Here is a 17,557-nt window from a genome sequence, read left to right as displayed (position 1 = left end):
CATTTTGTTCGTTAGCACAATGAGGTTGTCGATGCCAATGCCTTTTCTGAACGGAAAATTTACAGAAAACATTGTACAATAGTGGCAAATCATTCACAACTGTTCCATGTCCAATCTACCCTATATTCTAACCATTAATGTGTGTTCGCTATTGTAATAGGAATTTTTGGAAATTTTGTATGGAATTAATTGGCGTTATTCCTAAAAGACGTTCACTTTGTAGTAGAGGAGGGGATGTACCAAAAATGTCATTCTAATGCTATGAGGTGTTGGCGATTTCCAACGAAGAGTGCAACGCGTAGCAATAAATGATTGGACCAGTCAAAGTACCAAGGACTAGTGCTGACACAAGTTTGAAATGAAAAAAGTCCCAATAGAATGTTAACACGTTGCCGGTTATTGCGACTCGTCAACTTTAGGCACACCGGAAAATGCTAAGGCAGTCGACGAATATCTCCAAATAAATTTCTAAAAATCTAACGTGTTAAGGAGAGCGAAAACCAGTTAAATCTAACTTGTCTGTGGGTCAGCTGTCAAAAATTAATGAATGACAAAAACCGAGAGCCAAGCTCAGTTTAAATTTTTGATTTCTCTCATTTTTTACGTGTGAGTCCGGAGACCAGTTAAATCCAGCCGATCAAAAAGTATTCTCCTTTAATACTTTAATAGAAAAGACTCTAGTGTGGTAGGACGGAAATATGAAAAACTGATGTCGTTTATGAAGTACGACACATCGAACGTGAATTGAAAACGGTTCTTTGGCGAAAGGTTCTTATACAATGCTCAGATTTACAATTTATTGTGAATCAAGACCAAGATTCGCTACGTCTGAGTCGAGGTCTGAAGACATTCTAATTGAAGAATTTCAACCTTAAAGGTAAATGTCAAATTAAAATATTGAAAGTTTGTCGGTGACTTCACTGATGATTTATTATTCACACGGCATTTTCCGGTCAGGTCGGTAAAATAATTTTTTTTCGAAGATAAAAAACAGAGAAATGCGAAAAACGCTGCTGGAATTAGTAAAATTAGCAGCAATCAATTAGCAATGATTAGCATAGTTACATCTGACGAACGTCGAACATAAATGAATTGTAAATGTTTTACACACCGATCGAGGAGTATGTCACTCTAAATCTGGCCGCATTCACTTCAGAATTCGGTGTTGTATTTTCGGAATATAAATATTTGTCGATGTTTAGCGTTTTCTTCAAGTGTCTCTTATACTTACAAAGATAACAAGATTATGTTGACTTGACGGAAAAAGAGCTCGTTTTCGAATTATTACTATTTTTATTAGGTGCTGGTGCTGATTGAAACAAATAGTGTCGAAGACCGAAAAACATATTTCTGATTCAAGTTAATAAAATTTGTTAAAAACACTTACGAGAGCTCGTTTCAAATGGAAATACAATCAAACGATACGTCAGGCCAGAAAGATTGAATATACATGGATGATTTTTTCGTAAGTTCATTGCGCTTATTAAAATCGCTTACATACATAGACACAAACAACCGAACAAGAGAGACTTATATGTTTATTTATAATAAAATTATATAAAAGAATAGGACTAGTTCGCTGATAGCGAAAAATTTCTTTCGTTTTTGTTGTTGTTGTTGTTTTTGTTGTATGTTTATATATATAAATCGTGAGTATTGTAAAGTGCCAGTATGAAAAGTGTAATTATGACTTTTTTAACGAATAATAACGAATAAAATATGTGTAGTGTAGATGGTAGATGATATAGATACACCTATATGGATGTGAGAGCTCAGTGGTATACTTACTGATAGTTGTGTCTATGTGTTTATGTGGCGGAATATTTTTTTTTTTATTTTCGTAAATTATTTTCTCTACCTCTTCTAGGTCTAGGTACACCATTTCATTATATTCATGTAAAAATACAATTATTTTGAGTATTAAACTCATGGAAGAAGAAAAAAAAAATCGAAATTAGTTTTGTCTTTTGTGAGTATAAGTATACATTTTGTGTACATACCACAAAACTTGGCTTATAACAATTGTTCTTCTTTTTCACCGAATGGTTTTTTTTTTTTTTTCAAAGTCTATACAACAACTAATGTACGTATGGTTCAACCACACCATATATTACATATACCTCCACATATTATTGCATATAAAATGCGTTGTCGTAAGCAAAAATGTTCGATTTTTTATCTCTTTCTTCTATTTATTTATTTTCTTTGAAAAAGTTGCTTTGTTTCAAAATATTTAAAGAAAAAAAATTTTTAAATTTATTATTGCGCATAAACACCATTTACAATAAATGACACGTTTCTATCATTTGCTCATCCTAATATAATCATTTAGACCAATAAATACGATGATATGACGGTAATATGAATAAATATTTTTTCAAAAAATTACTCAAACTTTGTATGTGGTCGGTGTTTGATGTTGAAGAACTTTCAGAAAGGGACTTTTAACTCAGTTGGTGTTAATCAGAGTTTCAAATAGGTATCTGTAGGTAAGGCATAAAAACCAGGAACTATTTCCCTTTTCTGACATTTTCCACTGACAAAGAAGCTTCGAAAAACTCACCTGTCACAGGTAACTTTGTCTCCAGGTAATCTGCATTATATGCCCCAGCTGTATTTTTTGTATGGGTCGCTGCAGCTGTGGCATCTATTGTAGATTACCTGGACACAAAGTTACCTGCAACAGCTGAGTTTTTGAAACTTTTTTGTCAGTGTCCCATAGTATCCTAACTTTTCTGAAAATGTTTCACAATTTCCCCTATTTTCGTTATCTTGGGAAACGGTCCAGGTAAAAATTGAATCGAAACCTGTGCAAGAAATAGAATGACAGAGAAAACGTCAGTTTAATTAGAAATTTGATTCAGCTGGTCCACCCATACAAATAAGACTGCTTATACGTCGTTATACGGTTTTAACAAACGCACACGCGTCCATGAAACTATTTCACATACACTTTTGTTTGCATAAGTGAACAAGCTTAAAAACAGCCGAAGCAAATTCCTACCTAAATTTCACTGACGTCCCCAGTAAATTCGAAAATGAAATGGGAAGTGAAAACGGGCATGGAAATAATATTTTCTTCCCAGTAACTGATCCCCGGTAATCGAAAACGTAAAAAAAAAATTCCCGGCCCATTGGTCGGCAAAGGAGTTTCCCGGTAAACAAATTTCCAGAATTCCGCATTTTTTCCTTGCCCGAGTAGAAAGACGATGAAGTGCATATCTGTGTCTAGAAATCGATGACACAAAATCGTTTCCATGATAAGTCTTTCTTAGTCTCGAGTCAGGTCGACCTGACTCTGATTTGAGCTTCAGATTACCTGAATCTGATTAGAACTGAACCTGAATTGAAAATTTTTATCTTACCCGAATTTGTGGACCAATAAAAATTCAGGCAAACCAGGTCAGATTTCAGGAACGATTGTAATTTTTTCAGGTATACCTGAAAACTTACCTGATTTACCTGAATTTCTTTTTATTTCAAATGTCAGCTAAATTCGGGCCAGTTTAGTCCGGAGTCCGGACTCAGATATTTTGGGGGTGGACTTGAAGTTCAGTTTCAGATCTTAAGACTAGCAAGTTACGGCTCCGATACTGTGACAAGTCATCCAGAGAAAAGATTTCTACGAGTACAAATTCAGGACAGTTATGAAATCTCACGAATTATGCAACGGTTACGATAGTTACCTACAGGGTCTCTAATAAACTTTTTATCGGAAAGTTGACATAAAGCGATTAAATATCGTAATTAGACTCTAACTTACCATAAAATAAGGTTTAAAAGGGGGGAGGGCTAAATGATATGTTTAAAGCTGATTATACCAGGATGACAGTGAAAGTAAAGTTAATGTTCTAAAGTCTGCCTATCGCCTTCGTCTCACCCTCATTCAATCCTTATGAGCGATTTTCACAATATTCTCCGAATAGTCCCAACAATGATTTGAATAAACAAATCACTAACGCTCGGGTGCAATACACACACCATCCGTTTGTACTTTTTAAAATTTGGCCAGCAACACTTTTAGGTAGAATGTGTGTTAATCTACTCGGCAAACCGTTCAACGTGTGAGCATCGAAAGTGGGTAAATGAATGCGATCATTGTGATTATCAGAGTTCTATAATGGCCGACACTAAATTCGCTGCATAATTATTATGATATTATTGTGTACGTTGGTCAATTCAAGATTTAACTTTTAATGGTTTTGACTTGTAAATGACGATAAAATTCTATTTGTGACACAGAAAACCGTTAACACAAAAATTTGCATTTGCGAGGAAAATTGATGCATTTCGATGCTGTATGATAAAATGGGGAGTCAAATAATTCATATTGCGATAGTAGCTGCTGTAAAAAAATCAATTTCATTTGCTAATTGTTTTTGGAGAGGAAATTTCGGCACAGACATTATGTCCACGCAAAAAATATGGTACAATAAAGTGCTTTGCTATGCTACTCGAAAGGAACGACTGTTGAGATCAAGAAATTAATGTAAATTACAGAAACGTGAGACGATGCGAAATGTGTTGTTCCAAAGTCTCCCAAAGAAAATGGCTGTCCGACTTCTCAAGTGAAAATTAATTTTACGTCGTCGAGATTCCTTCGTCGGTTCAACTTGACTCTTATGAACGTATCCCACTTTTCTTTGTTACCCTACTTTACGACCGAACAGTATCACAAGACTACACGATTTTCGGACACATTTCACATCAACTCATTCACTCTGAAGGTTGCGAAAACTGCGATTACTCACTGGACAAACAACCGAATGAAAGCGCTAATCGTTCTGTTTGATTAATTTAATCTCGGGGATATTCCTGCACAAATAGTTCCAACACAGTGTACATCATCGAAATTTGTGTAGTAATTGTTGCTGGCTTCTTATCTTATCTGGTGAAGGAGCATAAGACACAAACGATATTACGTGTACACAACATCGACTTTCACGATTAATGTGATTTATATCTGTCGGTTGGAGGAAGAAACTACACGAAGAAAGGAGGTTTCAATGACTCAAAATAAAAAATATTTTCGAGTCGATGGTCGTTCCACTTAAGTTTGTTAACATCTCTGACCTACCCCAAGAGTAAAAAAAAGTATTTCTTTAGTAGTCCGTTCTAGAGTTCAATTTACGACATTACACCATTCGTTCTACTTCGTGCATCAACAGGATGATCGATATGCTATATGCTGTAGAACAAGTTGTTTTATTGAACGAAAAAGTTAAACTCAAAGAAAACCGCAAAATGTAACTTTGGTATATTGTTCTGAAAATGTTCTACTTAAGCACCAAAAGTTTTATCAATTTTCTTTCGTCTTTGTCGAGATGAAACGAAAAACGTCAATGCCATCGACATATTTCTTTTAATTTTTTCATGTTCCATTTACAGGAAACTTGATATTTTCTATGACGAGAAGAAACAGCTCACAAGCATCCCATGCCATCGGATACTTGTATGAAGCGAAAATAAAAAAAAAAACAAACCAAAGAAGCTATCAGCATTGGACATTATGACTCGTTGTTAATAATTAAAAGTTTTTCCATGAATTTTTATTGAATGATTCTGAGCTGAAAGGAAGTCTTGCACAGTACAGGAAGGGATGGAAATGGTTTCTTGTCTCGTATTAAAAGATAAATTAACTTTTAATCTCCGGGTTTTAAAAAAAATCGAAATTGTCTGCTCTGTTCGAAGGGTTATTACCGGTATTCATGAGAGTCTAAATCTGAACCGAATGGAATAAATACATCGATGCCAGTGGCACGTCGACAATGTATATAAAATGCAGTCGTGTGACCACAGAGCAATTAAAACCCATAAAACAGTTGGGAAAGATAGAGTGAATGGATGGGGATAATTTCATGATTCAGACTGTTTGATATTATTCGTCAGCTTTCAAAATTGCTCGATTAAAAGAATGAAAAGGATGGACAAAACAAAACATTTTTTCGTGTCAATGTTCTGATGGCGAAAGTGTGTGTGACTAATCGAAGATGATAAGATATACGTATGAAGTCAGGATGAAATGAAAAGACGGTTTTAGGATGCCTCGTTTACCGAAATTTAATTTGCTAATTTTGAACAAATTGAATTAAAAAAGGGCACCGACCAGATCGGCAGAGAAAAAGCAAAACGGAACACGCCAAAAACGAGTGTTAAAATAGAGCGATGACCAGTTAGATTTAACTAAGCTAGGAGTCAGCTGTTTTATGAATGAAAATATATCTTTGTCGCACCACGGAATGAGGTTTCTGACCAGTTAACTTTAACTAATCTAATACAAATTTAAACTGGGCTTGCTCTCAATGTTTTTGTTATTCATTCATAAATTTTTGACAGCTGACCACAGTTTAGTAATATTTTATCTGGTTTTCGTTCTCCGTGAACACTATACAGTGTTAAAAGAGCGTAAAAGAGAGAAAAATGACCAGTTGCTTAACTGGTTTCGATGGGTGATACGTCAACATTTGTATGTAAAAGTCCAGTTAACTAGGAATAAACCAGTTAACTTAACTGAGCGTGATGGGTGAACACTCTTTTTGACATTCTCTTTAACACTATATATCGAATTCTGTCAAATTAGTTGTCAACAGCATTCAACAAATGAAAATTTTAAATAAATTTTTTGAGCTTTGAGGTTGGGTGACAGTGACAACTTATTTGATATATCAAATGACATTGATAATGATCTATTGAGCTTAAGAGCAGATGTTGCATCATGACTCTATTCTCTCGTCTCTCATTTTGACGTGTGACTTCTGCCCTTGACCCTTAATAAAAGAAATTGCTTGAGAGAAGAAGGTAAAAAGTATTGGGTCCATAGTTCGACATCAAGTGCCTACCTGCTCGATTCTTTTAAAATTTGGATTTTAGGTTTAAATTCTTTCAATTTAAAATAAATTCAGTTTGGGAAGCCCAGTAAGTAAATATGGATTGAGTTTTACACACACGAGATCGGCTTAATTTCGGAAGTAAACACACGAGCAATTTTGCGTTGATGGGATCAACAACGTTGTTGCCATTTCCATTGTTTATGATCAGAGCGAGAGGACCGAAGACCAGTCTATTATAAGTTGTCTTGGGGTACTTGTCAAAATATTGCTTTCTCTTTCATCATAACACTCTATAAGATCAGAAGGGAAAACGTAACATAATTGTCAATCCCATCAATGCAAAATGGCTCGTGTATTTTCGGCATTATAAGCATGGTGGTGGATTGCAGTGGCTTTATTGAAATAAATTCCAAATGTCATCATACAAAGACAAATGTGACCGGATAAGTTACTGAACGAAAAACGGTATAAACAGTGGAATCAATTGCTCAAATGTATGTTTAGATGACAATAGTTCACCACCCCCATACCCCCAAATGCCATTCTTTTATGGACACGTACGTCAGTTAAGCAATTTTCAGTGTTATATTGAAAACTGAAAATGTGAAAAAAAATTAATAAAATTTGGAATCGACCGATTCTCCGGTGTATAGTTTTACACACATTTAATAATAAAATTGATTGTGAAAATGTATAACTCTCTTGCAACGACAGGCCATGCATGAATAAACACTATACTCATACAATTATAATAATACAATTTCACCAGCCAAATACACACGATTCGAACACAAATTGGACGCGTTTTTTGTGTGAATTTTAATGAAAATTAAAAAAATTAAAAAAATGGAACTCTGAAATGTATAACAGAAAATTATGATATATCCAACGAAATGTTGGGTTTGTATGTTTCGAGAAAGAAGAAGAAGAAAAAACACGACGTGGTATATTATACATACCGCAATATATTACATTCCGTACGTAGAGACACAAAATTATTACATCTATCTGTCGAACAGTCGAACTATACGAAAAACGATTTTTTTTCCTTTAAACAGAGTGTATGAACACACAAGAGAGATAATATACAAAATATAAAATAAATTCAACAAAAAAAAACGTCATGGAGAAGTTGAAAACGCGTATAATGAAATATTGTACATGGAATAGATATGGCTATAAACAACCGAACCAACATACATCCATATGCATATAATTATAAGAACTCAATAAACTCCATGTTAGATCGGTTCGGTTTTAGGTATACACTTTTATACCTAATTAAAACAAAAAGTCAAAGAAAAATAATAATTCTATTCAAACACACCATCGTAGTCAGAGACACTTCACTCGGCTTTTGTTTCATAAAAGCGAATTGAATGTAATGTGTGTCTCGAAAATGTTGGATTTTTCGTAATTAATTTTTTTTTATTATTTTGTTTAACGAAGAAATTTCGAACATGTGAATTTGGGAATGTCAAGACTATTACCTTTTCAGCCAGACTACGAAATTTTTTGGAATGAACCGACCGTCACGAATATTTAATTTAATTTCACTAACACGGTTGTGTGTTTTTTCTCTCGCTCAACTCGGAACAATTAGAATGAACCAATTTTTTTTTCTCTACAGTTTCTGCGGTGCAATGCATTCGCAATTCATCTATCGATTTGTTGAAAAACGTCCTTGTTTTCCTGGGGTATATAATTCCGATGGGTAAACAATATGAAATGAACGCGACAAAATTCACATGCAATTTTTGATTCACCACAAAACAAAACAAAAAATTCGTTTTAATTAAATCGAACAACAAAATCATCCGTCCGACCATGAAATGAAAATCGTCATCATCATCATCAAGTTCGACATTTTGATGAATTATAATGTTTGTGAACCGAAAGAATTTCACATCGAGTGAAGCACCGAACGAGAATTTTTTTTTATATATTCATTCTGTTTCAGAAATGTCGTCGCTTTATAACACACATTTTCCATTGCGAATGCAATTCACAATATGGTGTTCGATGTGTGTTCATTAATAAAAACTCCCGAAAACACCGATGATAGTGGAGAGAGGTGTATAATATCCGTAGTGCACAGAACATACAGAACATTTTAGAGTGAGCTTCTTCCTTTCGCCCCGAATAATGCGAACCAATTTGTCCCGGAGAGACGGAATGGAATTGAAAAAAAAAATGTTTTGTATTATATGGAGTGCGGATCAATCATTCGGAGGGTTTTTTGTTGTTCGATTTTTTTCTTCATTTTTTTTTTTCATTCAGGAGTTTGATTAAAAATTAAAAAATGTTCGTTTGTAGAGGCGAAACAATTAATGAAAAAAAAAACATACAACCGTCACTTCGCAGTGTAGTAGCGGAGAGATTTGTTATTTGAGAAACGAATATACGCCGCCGCGGTTAAGTCGACGATTCGATTATCATTGTCTCTTTGAAAATTGTATATCTCCTATACATTTTTCAATATATAATTACTTCACAAAAAAAATATATCTAAATCCCATGCACACACCATATAGACGACGGAGAAAAAGAAGCAGAAGAATATTATATATATACGGCAAACACATTAAAACCTCCTAAGTACACCAAACCGCATTCGTATACACATTTACATTTCAACTCAAAGTGAAAAAAAAAAACAGAACAGATGAAAATTATAAAATCAAAATCGCCATTACTTCAATAATTGGAGACAAAAAAAAATTTTATGAAGGGTCCAACTCGGCAATCCGGGGTATTCAATTGTGGCCGTTCTGTTAATCCATTGACAAATTTCATTCATTTCCCAACTACCAATTAATCCATACACAGCTATAAATTCGATTCAAATCGATCACATTTTTACAATTATTTTCTGTCTACTTACTCCGTATTTTGATGCGAGACAAAAGCAAGCGTTTCATTTTCTACCACCATCATTAAAAAAAAAATGCCGAACCATACACTTGACGCGAAAATTGTTTTTACCGTCGATTTTTCTGCGGTTTTCCGATTTTCACTTAGCTACAAACACTTAACAAACTAACGACTAGAGTTTATCAATATTATTTACACTAAAATGCACAGTTTGTCTAATAATACACAGCGAATTAATATTGTTGTACGGCAAAACGGCACCACCAATTCTCCATTTTTATTTCTTTTTACAACCTGATGTTGGTAACACTTCACTTTTTTCAAAATTTTCGTGTGTATTATGTCGGTAACACTGATTTCATCTATTTACCATCACTACCACCATATTTTTACTACACTATAATACCATCACACTATGGTAATAATAAAAAAAAACTAAAATTTAAAGAAACCGACACACAGCGCGACTACAAAATGATAAATAAATAAAACCACAAACGTTTTTGATTGATTGGTGAGAGCATCGGTAATGGATGCAAATAGTTTTCTTTTAGTAGCCGATTTTCGATAGTTTTTCGCGGCACTCTAGATTGTCGAACATCTTCTACACACAAATATCTCATTCGATTTGAGCGAGATTGTGACTTTTGCTTTATATTTTTTTTGCGGATTAATAGTTTACCATTATGCGTACGCCATCTGTTCGAATGACAGTGGCATGACAGCGCGGTCGTTTTTGGTGGGATTGTTTGAATATTTTTTTCGAAAGTTCACCGGTGTGAGTCTTACCGGTGTGGAGCTTGTAAATTTCATTCGAATAACTGACAATGACCAGTCACATCTGGTTCAATGTAGATGCTATGGTTTCATAAACGTTGCGATTAAGAGGGCAGACTAGGTGTGAAGTAGGCTGTAATTGAAAAATTGGTTTTAAAATTAATGTAGACCATTTAATGAAAATCTGTTCCAGCAATTAGATGAGCAATATGTTTATCTATCTCTAAAAAACGAAAAACGATTTACAATAAGCAACAGTTGGAAGAAAACCGATTTCCAAAATATGAACGTCGCTTAAAGTTAGGCTATGCAATATTTTTTTGGAAATCGGTTTTCTTCCAACTGTTGCTTATTGTAAATCGTTTTTCATTTTTTAGAGATAGATAAACATATTGCTCATCTAATTGCTGGAACAGATTTTCATTAAATGGTCTACATTAATTTTAAAACCAATTTTTCAATATATAGCCTACTTCACACCTAGTCTGCCCTCTTACAATTGTCCTACCAACGATTTATTTGGACGTCAATTACCTGAGTTATTATCACTCGGTATTTTGAAACAATTAGAATTAGGAGGAACCCAGATGTAGTTGGCCAGATTGATTGAAAATTTGATTGACAATTATTCATGCGAGTTTTTGTCTAGGTCGGAGAACAAGCAAGATAGATCGAATGATAATAGGCTCAAAACAGGTAAAGTCAAACTGAATTTTAACTGATGATTTTACCTGAAACCTGATCTGAGCCTGACTTGATCAATTCTGAATTGACCTGCAACGACCTGAAATCTGAAACATAGAAATTAGGTCGAGCTGTCAGGTCAGGTTTCAGGTCGATGTGAAATATTTTGATAATTTTGTATGAAAATTTCTACAAATTTGAGGTCAGCATGAAACCTGTCAGTTTTAAAAAATTTCACCGCAGTCGATCTACTTTGAGCCCTAAAATGGCTGCTCGGTCTTGGCGCGTCCTTCAAATTTGTCACAATTAAATAGTGTTGGACGACGCACTCTTCCGTCGTCTTTTCCTGTTTCTCTTAGGTGACAATTATTCTAACACCAAAACGTCACTGTGCACCGCAAAAAAAAACTTCTTCTTTGCCCAGCACAAACTTCAATTTAATTTCTTCTTTTTACTCGGTTGTGTGACCAATTCAACACTGCTACTATCATCCGACACCGCCACTACGTCCCGTTCCTCTGACACATCCATTTGCATACCATCGTCCGTATCATCATCCGAATCGTCATCATCATCGTCATCGGTGTCCGATTTGGCGGATTTGTTGGCAATCTTTACTGTCATGACGGTTTTGCCGTACCTTCTTGCCTCTGTTGAGGGAAAAATTCAAACAAAATTCAATTGCAAAGGGTCAGTAAAAAATGGACTCTTGGTCATACCGGCTCTCAGAAGCAGCGAACGGCATATGTGTGAAATTGCCGCTTTAGATTGCTCTTCACTTAATCCGAAAATCAGTCCCCTGATGTTAGATGCTTGAGTTAAGGAAAACATTTTTTTTTTGGGAAAATGTTGATTTCGTGAGCACTAGACATTTGAGTCGGGATAAGGATAGAAATGCGAAGACCTTACCCCAGGCCCAGAAGGCTCAATAATGAAATATCTGAAATATCGACAGATACATTCTACACTGGGATTTAAGTCTTAAGACGCAAGGCCTTTTCACGTTTCATTCTTCTTATTCTACAGACAACCTCCAGTTTGAAACTTTCAGGAAGTAATCTTCCAAAAACCCAAAACCTCCGACATTTTTGAACCCTCAGAGTTTTCATACAGTAAAGAACTCCCGGCAGTGACAATTTACTTAATTCAAAGGCCAGTCCCATCCCGAAATTTTTCCAGAATTTTCCCAATTTCAAAAGGATACAAATTCGCAATATCATACGGACTCCGAACGTGAAACTTTTTCGTCGCTCCACTGGTAATGATGATATTCTTTGACTTCCGTTGCGACGCATACGTATGGCCGATCGTTAGGATCTCCTTCCGTTGGTTCGAGTCAACGATCATCGGCGAATACCGGACTTCAAAGCCCATGCCACGCCGAACGGCCAATTGATAGTATTTGTGATTGACGATAACGGATCGGGCACCATCGTCCAGATTCATTCCGACAATGTCGCCAAGGAATGTCGAACAACAATGTTGCATGGCCTGATCGGTTTTCGGTATGCCGGCGATGATGTTGTACTTTTTCAGGTTTTGCGAATTGTTCTGAAAAAGTTTGTTTTGATTGAGTGGAAAGATTACTCTCGACATGATGGAGCCTTACCATGGCATGGTTTATGACGGAATCAGAGTAGGTGATCGTGATTCTATTCAAAATTTTCAGTTTGTTTTTGAATTGTTCCCTGAATTCATCTAATGGAACTGGTACCGGGAATATGTCACTTGATTTCTTCGCTTCTTTGATATGATCGAATGGTTGATCTATGGCGACAGTGCGATATCCGTCTGGAAAACATAATGAAAGTCGTTTAAGGACCCTACAAACTCACTCGCGACATTGAATATGTATTTGCAAGTGGAAAGTCGAATTATCCCGAAGGTTTAGAGCGTCCAGATTTACTCCTTTGTTCCTGTCGTGGACATTGATCCATTTGTGCACATTGAGAATTGTTAGTGTTAGTCTTAAATACAATGCATATAGTCCTTCAGCCTGTAGAGCAGGGTACCTTTGATTTGACAGTAGCTAAGCTTTTAGCTTAGTGACGGACGATTTAATCAATCAATGTTCTACAGGACGTATAATGCGTAAATTTGAAGAATTCTACAGGATCTAACATCGCTGTACGCCTTCCTTCAACGACTATCACAATAATCTCAATGTCTTAGACAGTAGTGAAACAAACAAATAAATTGGGCAAAGGACATTATTCCGAAACTTGTTTCCATTGGCAAGTATACACCGGCTTTTAACAATTCACTTTGAAACAGTGCATTCAATTACATTCGTAGAGTTCCTGTAGAATTCTGCACAATTCGTCATGATCCTTTGTATACGGCACACACAAATCGTAGAATGATTTCCCTATTTCCATAATTATCTCGTCAACAAGTTTTTGTAAAAATCAAAATAAATCTTTGACAGTTTCGCAATCTTTACCGGTGATAACCGTACACATGAATCGGTGTTAGTGCATGTGCTGATGGGTGGATGACATTTTGGGTGAACCGGGTAAACACAACAAAATACCCAGTTGAAATAAAAAGAGTCATTGAAATCGGTAAATAGTTTTGAATAGCGCGGATATTTGAATATTACTGCTGAGTTAGAGAGCAACGTAAAAGTGACAGATGCACAATTACAACTCCGAATGTCATTCACATTTCGCATCTGTCACATTTACATTGCTCTCTAAATGGCCAGTTGCATGAACCGCTTTTTTTTATTTGGGAAATGTCTTTTTGTGACGGTAGTGCATAACTCTCCTCATTTGATGGGAATGAGTTTTTTTTTTACTATAAACAATAGCACGAGTAATCATCTGCTATCGACAACAGCAAGAATAAATAAAGACCTTTCGCTGGTCTTATAGAGCAAAAGAATGCTGAAACAAACGAGGTAGAAGATTTTGCATCAAGCACCTTACGCAAAAGAGGTAACAGATGTTATGACTGTCGATGTCGATACACTTACCGTTTAATAAGTCGACCTTATAAAAATGAATCGATAACTTCCAAAGTATGTGTTGTACAGTTTTGGTCTGAAATATAGAGTTCTTGGCAAACAAAATTATTGAAGGAAGTAGGGTCCCCACGGTTGTTTTGAAACGAGATTAAATAGGAAACGCCGACCACCAATAAATTTTTTTACATGCTACATGCGTCGAAAACCGTACTTTTCATGTTTGAAGCACGTCTTTCGACGCCCTCAGCATGTAAAATCTATTACAAAACCCGGGATAAAAGTGAAAAGTCTCGTTTTCGTGTGTTTATTGACCTCGGCTTCGCCTCGGATCAACAAAATTCACACGAAAACTCTACTTTTCATCTTTTTATCCCTAGTCATGTAAAATACTATTTCATTTTATTAATCAGTGATGGACTGATTTGTAACGATACCAAACATGATACGCATCGGTCAAAATCAAAAAATATCAATGAATGGAAACTGTTTTTCGATACGTAATTCCGCAAAAAGACGGTTTTTTTGCATTTCAAGTAATGCGCACAAAAATGTAAAATATCGAAGGCTTTCATTACTTCTTCTTACTCTTTTTCGACTGTACGAAGTCTCTGGTTACTTTTTTGTCTGTCTGCACATAAAATTACTATGTTAAACCATGTTTTAAGCTTTAAAAAATTTGAGAATTTTGAGAAATCCGGTTTCTAAAAAATAGTCCCTGCATCATCCTGATTGGAAGTGACAAAATATGTGGATATTTCAGGGATTTTTCGAAGGAACACCATTCCTTAGGTCAAATGATAAAGAATAGCGAAAAAGATTTCCTCAAACACCGCTCAAACCTGTAGAATTCTAGGATTTTAAAGACTTTCGACTATTTTTAGCTTCCTTTCTGGACGATAGTTGGTACGGATAACTCTGACTCTTTTTTGTTCCTTTTTGAACTTTCGGTGTCGTTCAAGTGGTAGTAGGTTGGATCCTACCGATCCATCTATCCACATGGTCCACCATCTTCTGAGAACTGTTCAAATTTTGCGTCATTTTTTTTACAAATTTTTGTGCGCAAGCAACTAAAATAATAGCAACTGTTTTGGAAGTATGCACAGGGACTTGTGTCACATTTCCCTTTGTAATGCTTTCGAATGACTAATTTTCCTAGATGGAAGTGTAGATACAGACTAAACAAAAATTAAGTCGGGTTTTCTTATTGTGTAAGAGATTGGTTCGAAAATGGAGTTCGCAAGGAAGATTTGAAAGAGGCGCTCAATGCAATATTCCCAGTCTTTATTGATGTATTAATCAAATCCCGTCAATACCGGCTGATCGAATACAACTTTGTTTTGGCTTTTGATTGTGTAGAAACAGATTATTTCTGAATCGTCATTTTTCATAAGATAAAGTTTTTCGATTAAACATTTAAAATGCCGCACCTGCGAATCGAAACTAATGTCTCCAAAGACGCCGTTCCCAAGGAATTGCCACAAGAACTTTCGAAATTGATTGCAAAATTGCTGGGCAAACCGGAAAGTGTAAGAAAAAATTTCTAACAAAAATGTCTCGAAACCGAATACGGCAAACATTTCTGTTTTGTTCCTCCAGTATTGTTGCGTCACTATCGTTCCCGATCAATTGATGGTATTCGGCGGTACCGATGAACCGTGCGGTCAAGCCTGGCTCATGTCCATCGGTCAATTGGGAAAGAAGGAAAACATGGCCCATTCGAAGGGAATTTTCGAGAAACTTTCCAAAAGTCTTGGCATACCACCGACTCGCATGTACATCACTTTTCAGGACGCAGAGGCCATGAATGTGGGCTATAATGGAACAACATTTGCTGAAATTTTCGGAAAATAGAGATTAGAATGCGAGTAATGATCAAAAATGTATACGGCCTGTTGTAACTTCCGCACGCAAATAAATTAGGATCGAACACTTTGATTGAACTGTATCACTTTCCTGGAATGACCTTTTGAGTCGTGGTGAATTCTGTTAATGAATTACATTTCTGACTACTGAGGGGAACACGCCTCACTCCCGGTAATACTTTTCAAATTCCACAATAGTTCAACAAACTGGTTTTGTGGATACCCAAAGCGTGTTGACTCCTCTCAGTCTTCCCTTCCTTACTCAAAGATAGTACAGTAGTGAGACCAGCAGAGAATCTTATGCACTGAGACGAGTAAGCATTTCCCTGCAATTCTTCGAGCTATTTTCGAAGCTTCTAACAACTGATCGTTCTTGTGATCTGAGCATTTTTAATAGGATGATGGCTTCGTTAACTTTAACATTTCACTTGCAGAATATTTTCGGTCGTTGTGATCCTATGGTAGTTAAAACTAATGAAGTAGAAGATTTTCAGTCAATTTATTGAAAATACTAAACTCAAAAGAAGTATGCAACTCAGATAACCTGCCTCCCATGATTTTTACTTCCACAATACTTCCAATTTCCGGTTCCTGGTTTCACGGTTTTTTATGGACTTAAGCGTCATATCGCCAAATCTTCAGGCGATTTTTTTAACTTTGGGAACAAGCGGTCTCCGATTTTAATGAGTGATAGTTCGTTGGATTCGTCTTTCAATTCTAGGAAACACGTATCTTTCACTTTTTCTAAAAAAAAAATGTTTTCTGTGAAAAGAACTCAAAAGCAAAGACATGTCAGAGGGTACCGAGAACAGTTTTTCGGCAATAACTCAAGAAAAAATTATTTTAAATTGTTGTAATGTTGTACGAATGTCGGCCTTGGAAAGACCTACAGGTAGAGTATACGCAGTGCTTGGTGCGAGTACATCCACGAGAGTTATGACTAAAAATATAGTGAATGTTCGGAGAGTCCGGATTCTCTGCAGCTTCGTTGTTCCACGAAACTGAGTATGGGGTGTTGTAGCTGGCCTCACCCACTATCGTTGCACATATAAATGAACCCAGTACGTTTGTGCTACAATCCCACAGATGTTTTGGAAAAAAAGTTAGTGCCAAAATGGAGATTTTTTCCTTCTTTCTGAGGGCTCTACAGCTGGAACAGCATCTGGAACGGTACTACGGCCGTCATTTTTTATCGTCTACTATTCTTTTACCTTATCAATAGAAAAACGAGCTATCACTCATTAAAATCGGAGACTGCTTGTTCCCCAATCGCCTGAAGTCTTGGCGATATGACTCTTAATCTCAGTATTGGTAAGCGTATTTATAAAGGACAGGTTGCTATCTATGATCCGAGGAAGATTTTACGCGTATACCACTAAAAAATCAAAAATATTTCCTAGAAAAGTTTGACTGGATTCAGCAGCCACAGTAGAGAAGACAGTAGATTATCGTGTTCAGATTTAACAGAAATAGAAATTTACTAGTTATGCTATGCACTGAGCATCGAATGTTTGGTACTGGTACTGTAGCAACTTTAACAGTGGAACACGAATGTTTTCGGC

The 17,557-nt window shown here is 35.9% G+C and overlaps 3 protein-coding genes across 10 annotated transcripts in view; 1 reads left to right on the top strand and 2 right to left on the bottom strand.

Moving 5' to 3' along the window:
- The window catches only part of LOC119070748 (chromodomain-helicase-DNA-binding protein 7), a 47,256-nt gene extending 36,923 nt beyond the window's left edge, over positions 1 to 10,333 (bottom strand). For all 8 annotated transcript variants that reach the window (XM_037175212.1, XM_037175218.1, XM_037175219.1 and 5 more), the window contains exon 1: positions 9,715 to 10,333. The gene's annotated coding sequence lies outside the window, so the exon portion shown is untranslated. The remainder of the gene's footprint in view (positions 1 to 9,714) is intronic.
- Positions 10,334 to 11,577: 1,244 nt separating this feature from the next.
- Positions 11,578 to 13,635, bottom strand: LOC119070747 (ribonuclease P protein subunit p30). Its single transcript, XM_037175211.1, has 5 exons — positions 13,453 to 13,635; positions 12,775 to 12,956; positions 12,370 to 12,716; positions 11,885 to 11,964; positions 11,578 to 11,815 (listed from the first exon to the last, which is right to left on the bottom strand). The coding sequence occupies exons 1-5, from the start codon at positions 13,541 to 13,543 to the stop codon at positions 11,598 to 11,600; spliced, it is 918 nt and encodes a 305-aa protein (XP_037031106.1). The 5' UTR covers positions 13,544 to 13,635; the 3' UTR covers positions 11,578 to 11,597.
- Positions 13,636 to 15,441: 1,806 nt separating this feature from the next.
- On the top strand, positions 15,442 to 16,068 carry LOC119070746 (macrophage migration inhibitory factor-like). The gene is made up of 2 exons (XM_037175210.1): positions 15,442 to 15,659; positions 15,730 to 16,068. The coding sequence occupies exons 1-2, from the start codon at positions 15,552 to 15,554 to the stop codon at positions 15,982 to 15,984; spliced, it is 363 nt and encodes a 120-aa protein (XP_037031105.1). The 5' UTR covers positions 15,442 to 15,551; the 3' UTR covers positions 15,985 to 16,068.
- The last annotated feature ends 1,489 nt before the right edge of the window (positions 16,069 to 17,557 follow it).

Source organism: Bradysia coprophila, assembly GCF_014529535.1.
Source record: "Bradysia coprophila strain Holo2 chromosome IV unlocalized genomic scaffold, BU_Bcop_v1 contig_106, whole genome shotgun sequence".
Lineage (NCBI taxonomy): Eukaryota > Metazoa > Arthropoda > Insecta > Diptera > Sciaridae > Bradysia > Bradysia coprophila.
The sequence above is the reverse complement of the archived record's forward strand: the minus strand, read 5'-3'. Positions and strand labels throughout refer to the sequence as shown.

Coding starts and splice junctions, on each gene's coding strand:
- LOC119070747 (XM_037175211.1), bottom strand. CDS start 13,543: ATGGAAATAGGGAAATCATTCTACGATTTGTGTGTGCCGTATACAAAG. Junction 12,957..13,452: donor TCTACAGGAACTCTACGAAT/GTAATTGAATGC, acceptor TATGTTTTCCAG/ACGGATATCGCACTGTCGCC. Junction 11,816..11,884: donor TTCGCTGCTTCTGAGAGCCG/GTATGACCAAGA, acceptor TTCCCTCAACAG/AGGCAAGAAGGTACGGCAAA.
- LOC119070746 (XM_037175210.1), top strand. CDS start 15,552: ATGCCGCACCTGCGAATCGAAACTAATGTCTCCAAAGACGCCGTTCCC. Junction 15,660..15,729: donor TGCTGGGCAAACCGGAAAGT/GTAAGAAAAAAT, acceptor TTGTTCCTCCAG/TATTGTTGCGTCACTATCGT.